Source organism: Eutrema salsugineum, unplaced genomic scaffold (genome assembly GCF_000478725.1).
Source record: "Eutrema salsugineum unplaced genomic scaffold, Eutsalg1_0 scaffold_9, whole genome shotgun sequence".
Classification (NCBI taxonomy): Eukaryota; Viridiplantae; Streptophyta; class Magnoliopsida; order Brassicales; family Brassicaceae; genus Eutrema; species Eutrema salsugineum.
In genome coordinates, this window is record NW_006256342.1 from 51,382 (window position 1) to 64,240 (window position 12,859).

General features: G+C 38.7%; 2 protein-coding genes across 4 annotated transcripts in view; one reads left to right on the plus strand and one right to left on the minus strand.

Annotated features, from left to right (window-relative positions):
- Positions 1-2,720, minus strand: part of LOC18009290 (homeobox-leucine zipper protein GLABRA 2) — a 4,241-nt gene extending 1,521 nt beyond the window's left edge. The window contains 6 exon segments of the mRNA XM_006389658.2: positions 42-185; positions 303-407; positions 492-1,031; positions 1,162-1,279; positions 2,143-2,408; positions 2,538-2,720. Of these exon segments, the coding sequence (XP_006389720.2) occupies positions 42-185; positions 303-407; positions 492-1,031; positions 1,162-1,279; positions 2,143-2,408; positions 2,538-2,615 (1,251 nt within the window). The 5' untranslated portion in view covers positions 2,616-2,720.
- Positions 2,721-5,941: 3,221 nt separating this feature from the next.
- LOC18007973 (golgin candidate 5) lies at positions 5,942-12,363 on the plus strand. 3 transcript variants are annotated; one of them, XR_002898216.1, is made up of 21 exons: positions 5,942-6,091; positions 6,385-6,592; positions 7,034-7,983; positions 8,064-8,135; positions 8,272-8,346; positions 8,419-8,533; positions 8,701-8,762; positions 8,851-8,898; positions 9,092-9,376; positions 9,484-9,543; positions 9,702-9,785; positions 9,885-9,950; positions 10,040-10,138; positions 10,222-10,440; positions 10,725-10,839; positions 10,918-11,138; positions 11,458-11,517; positions 11,610-11,723; positions 11,819-11,893; positions 12,031-12,095; positions 12,201-12,363. XR_002898216.1 is itself a non-coding variant. In XM_006389660.2 (20 exons), the coding sequence occupies exons 2-20, from the start codon at positions 6,445-6,447 to the stop codon at positions 12,037-12,039; spliced, it is 2,877 nt and encodes a 958-aa protein (XP_006389722.1). In that variant the 5' UTR covers positions 5,942-6,091; positions 6,385-6,444; the 3' UTR covers positions 12,040-12,228. The 3 variants fall into 3 exon arrangements, 2 of the variants coding, with proteins under 2 accessions (XP_006389722.1, XP_024009203.1); XM_006389660.2 differs by having other exon boundaries at positions 12,031-12,228; XM_024153435.1 differs by having other exon boundaries at positions 5,995-6,091; positions 6,380-6,592; positions 12,031-12,228.
- The last annotated feature ends 496 nt before the right edge of the window (positions 12,364-12,859 follow it).

Sequence of the window (12,859 nt, forward strand, 5' to 3'; positions counted from 1 at the left end):
TTACGACATTGAGGAGGAGAAGCCTCCTTGATCTCTCAATATTGTCCGTGTTGTGTCCTCCTCCTCGCAGAGACCGATACGTCCACGATGGCCCATTTATCAGGGCTCAGCTGCCGGCAGCTTCTCACGAAGTACACTTCTCTTGTGGGGACAACCGGAGTGAGCAGTTGCATCTCCCCAAACATCTGCCAGTTACGTACAACAAGCCATATATATATTAGCTCATCTGTCGGGTCATTTTTATCATCACTCTATATATAATTAAAGCCAATGTGATATATCATCAGTAGTACATTACTCACCAACTGAATGGCACCATCGATCCTTGAAGGCCCTTCACCCTGCTGGATTACATCAACCGTCGCGGCCTTTGAGATTAAGCACGCAAACATATCTTTCCATTGCCCCTGCAACTTCCACACGATCAGTTTTACTATATATCGCATATATACTCTTTAAATACACATTATAGTAAGAAAGAAAAAAAATACCACGTCCATGAAACTCTGGGCAAGTTTATGTGCGTCCATAAACACGATACCCACATCTCTGGATGCTTCGATGGATTTCCTTCCAGGAAAAGAGGAGGCCTGATGAGCTTGGGGAAACTCCTTAAGATACTCGTCGTAGTTGAGAATCTCACGGCCAGTCTCAACGCTGCGGAGCCAAAGAGGCTGGTCAGAGGTGGCCATCTTCTGGAGTTCAAGGGTGGCTCGGTTAGCTATCTCGACGATGCGGGACTTTTCGAGGGCAAAGACGCCCGAGTAGAAATCGTGGGAGCCAAGAAGACGGTGTTGTTGATCCTCGGAGCATGAGGCCTGCAGGGGATAGGGAGTGCGTCCGAGAGCCGCACGAAGCTTATCGAGCTCGGCTTTCAGTTTGGAGTTTTCGAGGTGGAGGTCATCGGGTCCTCCGCAGTTGGGGCAGCAAGAGTTAGCCTTGGAAAACGACTCTCTCATCGCTTTGTTTTCCTCTCTCAGCTTCTCTAGTTCCGCTTTCAGCAGCGAGTTCTCGTGCCGTTCTTGAATTGCCTGTTCATTTTTCATATGATTTTATTATATATACTACTATATATATATATTCTCTCTTTTTTATTCTAGGGAATCCATATCATCATATCACGTGTAGTGGTAGTAGTAAATGGATAAAACACATACATACCTTGATCTGGGTGCGGCGGTTTTGGAACCAGAACTTGACCTGGCGAGGAGCCAGCCCTAATTGCTTGCTCAGCTGCTGTCTTTGCTTCTCGTCCGGATGCGGCGTCTCTTTGAATAGCCTGTCCATGCCCTTTCCGATTTACATCATATTGTTCATATATAATATAACCAACTTGCTTTTTTTTTTTGGGGGTGGGGGGTATTCTAAAACATGAAACTCTTACATATGTAGGCAAACGAACCCTAACTTACATACATAGATATATAGCTCTTTTGCCTTTAATCATGATCGAAAGAAACAATTTAACACTTGTCCCATTTGAGCTATGTGACATGTCCAACCAAAAACATGTAAGAGCGAGTAAGAGAGCGAGAGAGAGAGAGAATTAAAGAGTAAGCCTAGGCAAACCATGTAATTAAACGCATAGCAATTAGTGATGATCATCGGCAGCAATATAAATTCGTCCATTACATGAAATATATCTGCTCTCTCTATTTTTTTTAAGTGGCAATAGAAATGGAGAGGCCTGCGTGTATGTATACCGCTAGCTCTTCAAGCACCAGACACCCTCCTTCCACTAAATACTATGAGTTACTCACCTATATATATATATATATATATATATATATCACGATCGATAACTATAGCTAGTAATAATAATTATATATATGGAGATGAGGTGATACATGAAATTATAAACATATATATATATATACGTATATGGGAACAAAGTGTGAGATCATCATCGTATTAATTCATGTATGTAATGTAGATATATACTGTATGTAGAAGTTTCTTGGGTTTTATGAAGATGTAGAATTTGTTCAAAAGAGAACACGTACAGAGAGATGCAAGGCCAGATAATGAATGAATGTTGTTTTGTGCTAAAACCCTAAATGAAAGAAGGGAATGGGAAATAATGACCTCTTCCTTAAGAGATCATGACGAAATCTAAAGAGTTAAAGGGAAGGAGGAACGTACGCCTCCATGTGTCTAATCTGATCGGTGGTGTGGCGATGATACTTCTTCCTCTTCCTCTTGTTGCCCTTGTTTCCTGCACCAGTGTCCTCCTCCTCCTCATCCTCCTCCTCTGTGCCCTCCAAATCCTCCTCTGACCTGGATCTTGTGGGTCCCGAGTTCTCGCTGCTCATCTCCACCGTCCGATCCTCATCGTCAGCTAACCTTCTTCCCGAAAAATCCTCTTCAGGGTTCGTGCTGCCGGGGGATGCATTCCGGAATATCCCGGCCTGTATATACGGTCCACCATTAAAATCAATCAATATATATATATATACTAATTAATAACACAGAGTATATCTTTATATATAATTAACAAGTTTATATATATGTCGTCGTAGAAAAGAGAGTATACGTACGAGAGAGAGGGAGAGTGCTGGAGAGGAGAAGAAATCTTTGGTGGGTTGTTTTGATGACATCTCGACGGCCATTGACATACGCTCCCAATCTTTATTTTCTTTATCTTCTTCCCTCTCCTTCTTCTTCCTTCTATTTATATATCCCTCTCTCTTCGTTTTCCGTATTTCTTTTTCTTATTTCATGTATTTATTATTTCTACCAAAAATGTATAACGCTATATAGCTAAGCTATCCCTTCGATTCTAATTCTATATATAAACGGTCGTTTTTCAGATATTTCTCCCGTGCTTGACTTTTAGGTGCTTCATTTAATTTATAAATTAACCCTTTCCTTTTTAATATATGCACTTGATTACTTTTAAACATGGCCAGCTACATCAATTGCAGTCATCGATCAACTTCGTTTTCCTTGTAAATATATATATATATATTCGCGCGATATTTTTTATGAGCAGATTCGCTCTTGAATCCGGAAAAATTTTCCTTTCCAATGATCGATCAGTTTTATTTTATATATAAATGTTGGTTTTGTTTCTGCTCAAACGATTGATGAAAATCATGTGGCTGAATATATAATCATGGTTTTAGTCGGCTTAAACTACACAATGGCGTTCCTATAAATTACTGTTAGACAGGAAGAAGGAATGAGAATAAAAGGGTTGCAATGATTTTAAGGGTATACAAACAAAAGACGAACTTCTCTGTCTATTCTTTTAATTGAAAAAAAATAATTGTGTGTGGAGAGAAGAGAGAGAAAGACATATGTATATGTCAGATTATTGTTTAAAAATTACAAGGACGAAAGAGAGAGAGAGACAGAGTTGACCGTTAGATACTACTGGGATGGACTCAACTAACTTTAAGCACCTAATTCTCCAACCGCATTTTCTGCTTTCTTCTTTCCTCCTTAATTATCATCATTACTCTTATAATTATGACTTGTATTTATTTATTACTGTATACTAGTTAGTAATAGTATTAGTTATGGTTTAATATGTAGCATTCGTTATTGTGATTACTTCTTTCAAACACTTTTAGTAACTTAATGTCTACGAAAAAATGCAACATCAAGTCTCAATATTTTTAATTTTGTTTTGGTTAAAGAAAACCCTATCGTATATATAGTGTAGTATAAGTTTCGTTGTAAAGCAAGCAAGTGTATTTGCGTGCGTGAGCATATGAACATGTAAAAGCATTGGCAAGAGAGAGTTACAGCTACATGGAAACCTTAAATTAATGCCTTGTGCTCCAATAACTAATTTATAATAATGATAATAGATAAATATTCCGGGAATCCAAAAATCCACTCCTCGGTTGCTAGCACTAGCAGTATATATGAAGTAGTAAACAATAAGACTAGTAAATGTAGTAAAGTCAGGATTCAGGAAGAGTTGTTGAATAAGTTAGAAAGTTCAAAAAAAAAAAAAAAATTGGATTAGAAAAAAAATGATAGATGACGTGCATGAGCTGCAGGGACGGGGAGATATACAACATATGCAAACAGAAAGAGACGTCGGGATTTCTGGAAGGTCAACGAGAGGCGTTGACCGCTCGTTACTCATTAATATCAGCGACCTTAAAAGGAAATGAATGCTCTTTATGGATTTGCCTCCAACCCCTTTCCATTTCCTCCACCCTCTCTTTATTGCTTACCACCTACATTGTATAATACTATAATGTATACCGTATCTATATACAACTTACATTATCTCTCACTCTTTCTCTCTCTCTCTCTCTATGTATATATATGTATCATGTATGTATATATGCAAGGCCACCTTGCTAGCTAGGTGCATGCATGTGTAGGTAATGTTTGACATGCTAATTTTGATCATCTTATCTTATTATTTAAAAACAAAAAGTATTTGTACAGTTTCAAAACATTAATACAGAGGCTATATTTTTGTAAGTTTCTTTCGCACAAAGGACTTAAACCATATACATATGCACACTAATGGATGAAAAGGTAACCAGGGAAAGGAAAGTAAGGGGTTAATTAAATCAAGTGATATATATACACATTTATATATATAATGTTATAAACGAATCAGCAATTCAAAAGCTTCATCAGACTTGCCTTTCTTCGTTGTAAATAAGTCGCACGGCCGATGGAATTGTTAGTTAGGAAAGGTAGATACCGAGTGAAGCAACCACAACATTTAACGTTCACCACATGCGCTTTGATTAATTGATTTAGTAATAATTCCTAATTAATTAACCTCTCTTTAATTTGCTCTATGTACTATATTAATTTTTAAAGTTCTACTGCCTATATAGATTCCTTTTCATTCCTTTTTGCTGCTTTCCTCTGCTCTCCATTTGCCAACTTAGTTTTTTGGGTAAAAAATCCTCCTTTCCACGATAAATCTCTTCTTACCCACGTTGGCAACTTCCAAAACCAGTCCATTTTGATTTATTTTCTTAACTAGAGGCGAAAGAATGCAACTAAATAATTTTGGAAGTAGGGTCTACAGAAATTAATTAAGACAACCCTTAAGATGATTCCAATATGCAACTGACTACTATCCCTTTTTTTTTTTTTTTTCTCTGGTTGTTTTGTTTTAACACCTGACTATCCTTTTTTATTTATTTACATCCTTACAAATTAATACCTAGTAAGAGAATTGACCCACCAAAATGGAATATGACATCACACTGAAAGCAGAACATGTTATGCAAATATGACATTGAGTACACGTGTGAGGAGGGAATGGTGGCATGGGAGATTGTGCCAGATAAAGACAGTGAGGACAACTTGCTTCATCTATATATTAAAATGTATTTGACTCACTTATCTACAAAAGGATACCATTTGAGTCGTACGTTCCTAATATTTTTGGTACCTCCAACCACAAAACAAGAGATGGATAGTTAGTTGCAGACAATCGGATGAAACTAAAAGACGCAATTGTGCGACAGCTAGCTAGTGAGTTCCATATATTGGGATATACTTTGCATTATTTGCTAGAAATCTTTCATTGAAATAAGAAACGACATACACACTAGTACATAAAAGACATGGGTCAATTAAATCTCTTATCAAAACCCCATAAAAATATTTCACACACTTATATATAGACTATAGTAAAAATGTTTTTCAACCCATTCAATTTGTTAACTATTCCTTACATACAGTATATACATAACTATGTGATAACCTTTACGTATGTATATATTGTTGTTCATTTGAACGGTCGAATTTGTTCTCTTACCAAATCGTACTTATACAATCCAAATGGAAATTGTAAAAGTTTGAAACGACACTCTCTCACAAAGAGAGAATTTTGATTGGCGTATTCAGCACTAGTTAATTATTCAGACCAAAGCATTACAGTAAAAATTTGGTGAATTAAATGATAATCGGGATTTGGGACCAAACCAAGACCAGGACGTCTTTGATTAGTGGAACGACGCCGTTTATGCCGCCGGTGGCAGAGAAAAAACACAAAGAAACGAAACCAAAAAGAAAAGAGAAAAAAAGGGGGTGGAATTTGGATCTAAAAACACGTTGGGTCGGTCTCCTCTGCAATTCGATCACGACGCATCTCCTTGCCGTAAGCTTTTCTGATCCCAATAGGCAATAAATAGCTCTATGCTTGTCGTTGTATCGCTTTGCTCGATTAACTAATCAGGCGCACCAGCTTTCTCCCCTTGCTTGAATCTCTTCCAGTTGTGCATTGAGTTATATTATTGATTTAAGGATCTTCTTGTGGATCTAAACTTGGTTCTCGATCTCGCTTGATCCTAGATCACGAGGAGTTGGTCTTTTAGATAGATACAAAAAAACAAAAAAAAAATAGAACCCCCCCCAATATCTTAATTTGATTGTTTTCCTTCAAAAGCGCAGGGTCGGAGATGGATCTGGTCCGGTGAATTTTGAGATTTAAGTTTCAGATTTCTGGTGGAGATGGCTTGGTTCAGTGGAAAAGTTTCTCTGGGAGGATTCCCAGATCTCACTGGGGCAGTAAATAAATTCCAGGAGAGCGTTAAGAACATCGAAAAGAATTTCGACAACGCCCTTGGCTTTGACGAGAAGTCGGAATCTGGCGGTGAAGGTGCTCTTCTCTCTTTTTCTCTTTTTCTCTTTTCCTTTTTTTTTTTTTGGCCAAGAATGCTCAATATCATGCATCCTGGATCGCAATAATCTGCTCTCTCAACTCGTTGGTTAAAATTTACGTTATCATCAGCTACCAATTTAATACTATAGGATGTCTGCTGTTGCAATGATACAATTTTGCAACTTAGTTGATTGTGTTGTATTTTGCTTATTAGTAGCCTAGCTAGTTTGCTTCAGATAGAGAACTAGCACACAGTATTTCATTCTGGGTATGAGAAACATCAGAGGCTGGCTATGATTTCAGCGGTATACTGTGTTTACATAACTGTAGTAAAAATCGCTATCTTTTGTAATGTGGCATTAGTTTCTTGTAGCTTGGTTGGTGTTCGCAACAGAGATCCTCGGTTTAGTTTTTTTTTTCCTCTCCTTTTTAATGCAGCTTCAAGTACGTGGCCACCTGCAGTTGATACCAAAAGTCTCTTTGATCCCGTAATGTCCTTCATGGGTAACACCTCTGATGAGAAGCTGGATAAATTGGAAGATTCTGTGAGTACAGTAAATCCATCTCAGATCGAAGAAAAAGAACAGGAAGGATCTGGTAAGCTAGCCACTGAGCAGGCAGTATCCGTCGAAGCAAAGAAAGAATCAGATGTGCAAAGACAAGCTGATCAAGCTGAATTTCCTGAGGTAACAGAGACTCTCGTTTTAGATCTCAAAGATAATGAACCTGAATCGCAGATTGTTCTCGAAGAGTCTTCTGAATACTCTCTTCAGCGTCCTGAATCGTCTGGTTACACGACTAGTCTTGAACCTAATGACAAGCCGGAAATGACAGCTTCCCAAGAGTCACCGCCAGAGCGGCCCAAGTCGGAAGAATCTAGATCAGAGGCAGAGGAGCCAAAGCCAGAGGATTCTGGAACCAAAGAAGTTTTTGTAGCAAACAATGACGTAGTTTACTCCCCTGTGTTTGAAGGACCGCATAAGATTGCTGATACGGATGAGACAATAAATGAACAGAAATGGCAGCGTGAAAATCTGGAAGAGACAACCTCGTCTATAAATGTTGAAGGTTCAACCGATATAAACAAGCTTAACAGGATAGAGTCCCCTGATACTCAACCCACTTTAGCTACTGAGTCAGACGTTCCTGCTTACGAGTCTTCTGTGCCAAAGAGATCTTCTTCAGATGAAATTTCCGAGAGCATTGTAGATTTGGTTTCTCGTGAACTAAATTCACGGATTGATGCTAATGAATTGAACGAGGGCCAGCGTTTGAGCTCTGCAACAAATGCTTCCAACTCAGCTGATGTTGTTCTGGAATTAGAGAAGACCAAAAAGGAAATGAAAATGTTAGAAAATGCCCTACAAGGTGCTGCAAGGCAAGCTCAGGTACATCTTAAGGTTTCCATGACAGAGTTGTGCTATCTGGGGCTTCTGGAACAATTTTTTCTCTGGTGATTTGTTTACAGGCAAAGGCTGATGAGATTGCGAAGTTGATGCATGAAAACGAGCAGCTAAAATCTGTCACTGAGGATTTGAAGGTACTAGAAAGTCAACGGATAATTCGTTTTTTGATTTGATGAAGGATTGATTGTTTTACTCAGCATTCCCACCATCTTCGTTTCCTTTGTGTTGATTCTTAACCCAAATTCTAATACCTTCTGTGATCTGAAACAGAGGAAATCTAATGAAGCTGAAGTTGAGTCTTTGCGAGAAGAATACCATCAGAGAGTTGCTACTCTTGAGAGGAAGGTACATATATCTTTCTCTTTTTATTCTTCTCTTTTCTTTATAGATATAAGTTTACGGTACTTATCTTTGTAGGTTTATGCTCTCACCAAAGAGAGGGATACACTTAGAAGAGAACAGAACAAGAAAAGTGATGCTGCGGCCCTTTTGAAGGAGAAAGATGAAATAATAAATCAAGTTATGGCTGAGGGTGAGGAAACCTTTTGGAATGCTTTGAATCGTGGTTCATAATTTTCTGTAAAAAATGTTAATGGTTATATGCATCCCGAGAGCAACCGGTAACTGTTTGAACATGTTTGAAATATGAAAGGACTTCATTTTTTGCTCAGCCCTTGATGTTACTGCCCATCATTTCAGGCGAAGAGCTTTCAAAGAAACAAGCTGCTCAAGAGGCTCAGATCAGGAAGTTGAGGGCTCAGGTATATGATGATTGTTTACGCGTTTTCATTTTTAGTAGCACCATCAATCTCATTGCTTCTTCTCTTACCTTATTTGTTTGCGTGTTAGATTAGAGAGGTAGAAGAAGACAAGAAAGGACTGATCACAAAGCTTCAGGTAATTGATGTCGGGAGCGATGCTGTTTGTGTTTCACTAACCATATAATAAGTATGAAAGAGCATGAAGGGCTTGTGGTGATTTTCCAGATGCTTTTGTTAGACAATTGTTCGAAAATCAATCTTCTTGTAGGCAGGTTCAATATCTAAAAGACTAAAACTTTGGCGTATTACTTTTTCCTTTCAATTGTCAGTCTGAAGAAAATAAGGTAGAAAGTATTAAAAGAGACAAGACAGCTACAGAGAAGCTACTGCAAGAGACCGTAGAAAAACATCAAGCCGAACTTACTTCTCAGAAAGAGTATTACTCGAATGCATTAGCTGCAGCAAAGGAAGCTCAAGCATTAGCTGAGGAGCGTACCAACAATGAAGCGAGAACAGAGTTAGAGAATCGTCTAAAGGAGGCCGGAGAGCGGGAATCTATGCTAGTACAGGCACTGGAAGAATTGAGGCAAACCTTAAGCAAAAAGGAGCAACAGGTTTTTACTCGATCAAATTGGGGATATTTACTTCTGGGATCTCAGCTGATAATTAAATCGATACTTACCTAGTCGGTGGTATTTTTTTTTTTTTTTTTCTTGTGCAGGCAGTGTATAGGGAAGACATGTTCCGTGGAGAAATTGAAGACCTTCAAAGACGTTACCAGGTAAAAATCAAGACGTTTTGTTATATTCAAGCATATTTCTTTCTTTGGTTATGGTCTTTGGGTTACTCATTCTCCGACAGCCCATGGTGTCTGAACAATCCTTATACTTACTAATAGTTTGTTCTGCTTACTTTTATTAAACTATTTTTTTCCTGTAGGCTAGTGAGCGAAGGTGTGAGGAATTAATCACTCAGGTTCCTGACTCTACAAGGCCTCTCCTAAGACAGATTGAGGCTATGCAGGTAGGAGTTGATCCTTATATGTTTTTTTTTTCCAGAAATTTTCCAAAGATTAGAAACTTAAGGTACAATTTGTAATATTGCATGCTTTATTTACTGTAGGAAAATACAGCCAGAAGAGCAGAAGCTTGGGCTGCTGTAGAGAGAACTCTAAATGCCCGACTGCAGGTATTCTGAACATCACTGCTCTATGATTATATTCCGGCATTTATTTTTACTTTCTCTTATCTTTTTGTTCAATTTCTATGAATATTCAGGAAGCAGAAACTAAAGCTGCCACAGCTGAAGAACGAGAGCGCTCTGTGAATGAACGCCTCTCTCAAACCTTATCAAGGATCAATGTTCTAGAGGCCCAGGTTTTCTACGCACCTTGACACTTTTCTTCATTTAATGTCACGTCTTTTCACTAAATTTTAGCTTACCCAGTTCTACTATCCAGCTTTCATGTCTTAGAGCAGAACAGGGCCAGTTAAGCAAGTCGCTCGAGAAGGAGAGGCAGAGAGCGGCAGAGAATAGACAGGAATATCTGGCAGCTAAGGAGGAAGCAGATACCCTTGAAGGTCGAGCAAATCAACTTGAAGTGGAAATAAGGGAATTGCGGAGAAAACATAAGCAAGAGTTGCAAGAAGTGCTACTCCACAACGAACTTATTCAAAAGGTGCTACATAGTTTCACAGCTTTATCTAGTAATAATTGGTCTCGTAAAAAATGCCGCACAGTTATGGAGTTAAAAAGACTGACGTAACCAGCACCTTTTTTTATAATTAATCAAAGTAATGATTCCGAAGAAATAATGTTGTGCTTTCCCACAACTGTTCATCCCAAGTAGCACGTATATTCCACTCCACTGCGGTTGTCAATTTTAAAATATATTGTTATGAGCTACTTGTAGCATCTTCTTACTGTCCAAGTTGTACCTCTACATGGCCGAAACTTTTTCAGGACCTAGAAAGGGAGAAGGCTTCCCGTTTGGATCTTGAAAGAACAGCCCATATCAATTCCTCGGCGCCCTCTGAACAGCTTCCCATAGCAAGGCAGAATTCTGCCTTTGAGAATGGTATGATGAATATCAGTCTGGATTAATACTCAATAGTTTATGATTTGCGCATCTGTGATACCTTAACTGTGTCATCAGGAGGCTTGCCAAGAAAGCTCTCAAGCGCAAGCAGCCTTGGCAGCATGGAGGAGAGCTATTTTCTGCAAGCTTCACTTGATTCTTCAGATAAATTTTCTGAGAAGAGAAGCATGCCTGAGGCAACTATGAGTCCATACTACATGAAGAGCATCACACCGAGTGCTTATGAAGCTACACTTCGCCAGAAAGAGGGTGAACTCGCTTCATACATGTCCCGCTTGGTAGGTGTAGAAAGTATCAAACTGTTCATTTTTGTGAGGCTCTATTGGTAGGCTTTTGGAAATTGGCTTGGAAATGGGATCTGGGTTCACATGAACAACCCTTATAACAACTCACATCGGATCGGTTAAAATGGGCCACTATGGGTGTTGGGTCCGGGATCATATGTAGAAATAACCCTTCTTTTATAAGCTGGTTAAAAAATGTCTACCTCCAGTTATGGACGGCTGGTTCCTAGTAAGAGTATCATCCACTGATGTAGAATGAGAATCTCTAACTGTAAAAGATTAACATATCCTGGTACTATTTGTCCTGCCACAGGCATCAATGGAGTCTATCCGAGATTCCCTGGCTGAAGAGCTAGTCAAGATGACAGCAGAGGTATATAAATAGGGCCGAGAGTTTTAGAGCTGTGAATTTCCTGATCAGTGTTATAAGGAAGTGCCGTCTAAATTTGGTCGCTGTGGATGTAGTGTGAGAAATTAAGGGGGGAAGCGGATAGGGTGCCGGGCATGAAGGCTGAGCTGGAAGCATTGAGGCAAAGGCATGCGGCTGCGCTGGAACTGATGGGTGAACGGGATGAGGAGGTAAGATATGTGTATAAAATAGATAGTTGTGATATATATCCAGCATTAGCAGTGGTAGGCTTTGAGTTAAACATCAAAATTGGGTTTGGTGGTAGTTGGAGGAACTTCGAGCGGATATAGTGGACTTGAAGGAAATGTACAGGGAGCAAGTGAACATGCTGGTGAACAAGGTAAGGCAGAAACATACACAGTATTTATCATTTTTTTGGTTTAAAGGTTAAGATTTATATATCATACACAAAGTTTAGTCGAAAGTGTTGGACAGTCTCATCATTGCTCACGGGCTTGTTCATTTTTGGGTTTACAGATCCAATGAGAAATCAAGTAATGAAGATGCTGGTGAACAAAGTGTTGACAGGCTCACGCTCATGAGTAGGGGACCATTTTATCCTTGTTTCCTCCTAGTATTGTATAGCTACAAGCTACCACCAACCTAAGCACAGTATTTCAATTTTTTTTGTTTTTCCTTTTTCTCAGGAGGCTTTAAAACAAAGTTTTGCTGCTCGAAAGAAGATTTGCCTTATAGTTTACCGTAATTATTTGGAGCGAGAATAATTAAGAGTACCCCTGTGTGACTGTCTCGTATTGTCTCTGTATATGATGATGATGATGATGATGATAAACATGTCTTCTTGTCTCTGCAATAGAAACAGCCGTGGTCTCTATGAGAAAAAGTTGATTGAACTCATTAGTGGGCTTTGTTAAAGACCGCCCATCATATATCAAATAGCAAAAACTGTGAGAGACTAGAATGAAGCCCAAATTCTTAAGGTTAGCTAAATGTGGCTGAATGAGAAACTCACAGTCAGCAGGAAAAAGATGTAATTAAAATAAAACCCAAATCCAAGCTCAAGACCAAGCCCAATCCTAAGCCCAAGAGGTATGTGCTTAATTATTATGGAGCCATCTGATGTTCTTGGCTGTTTTGCGGGCGGCACCAATTTCTTTGTTTTGTTTGTCACACGAGGATCCATTTCCTCAAAAGTTTGTACACTATTTCATGTTTCTTTTAAAAAAAAAATTTTGGTTTGTGTGTGTGTTTGTGTTTATTCACATAATGTATATAAAGTGTCATTATTTCATTTGTACCATATACATAATATATAATGGAATAATTGATGATGATTATACATGGA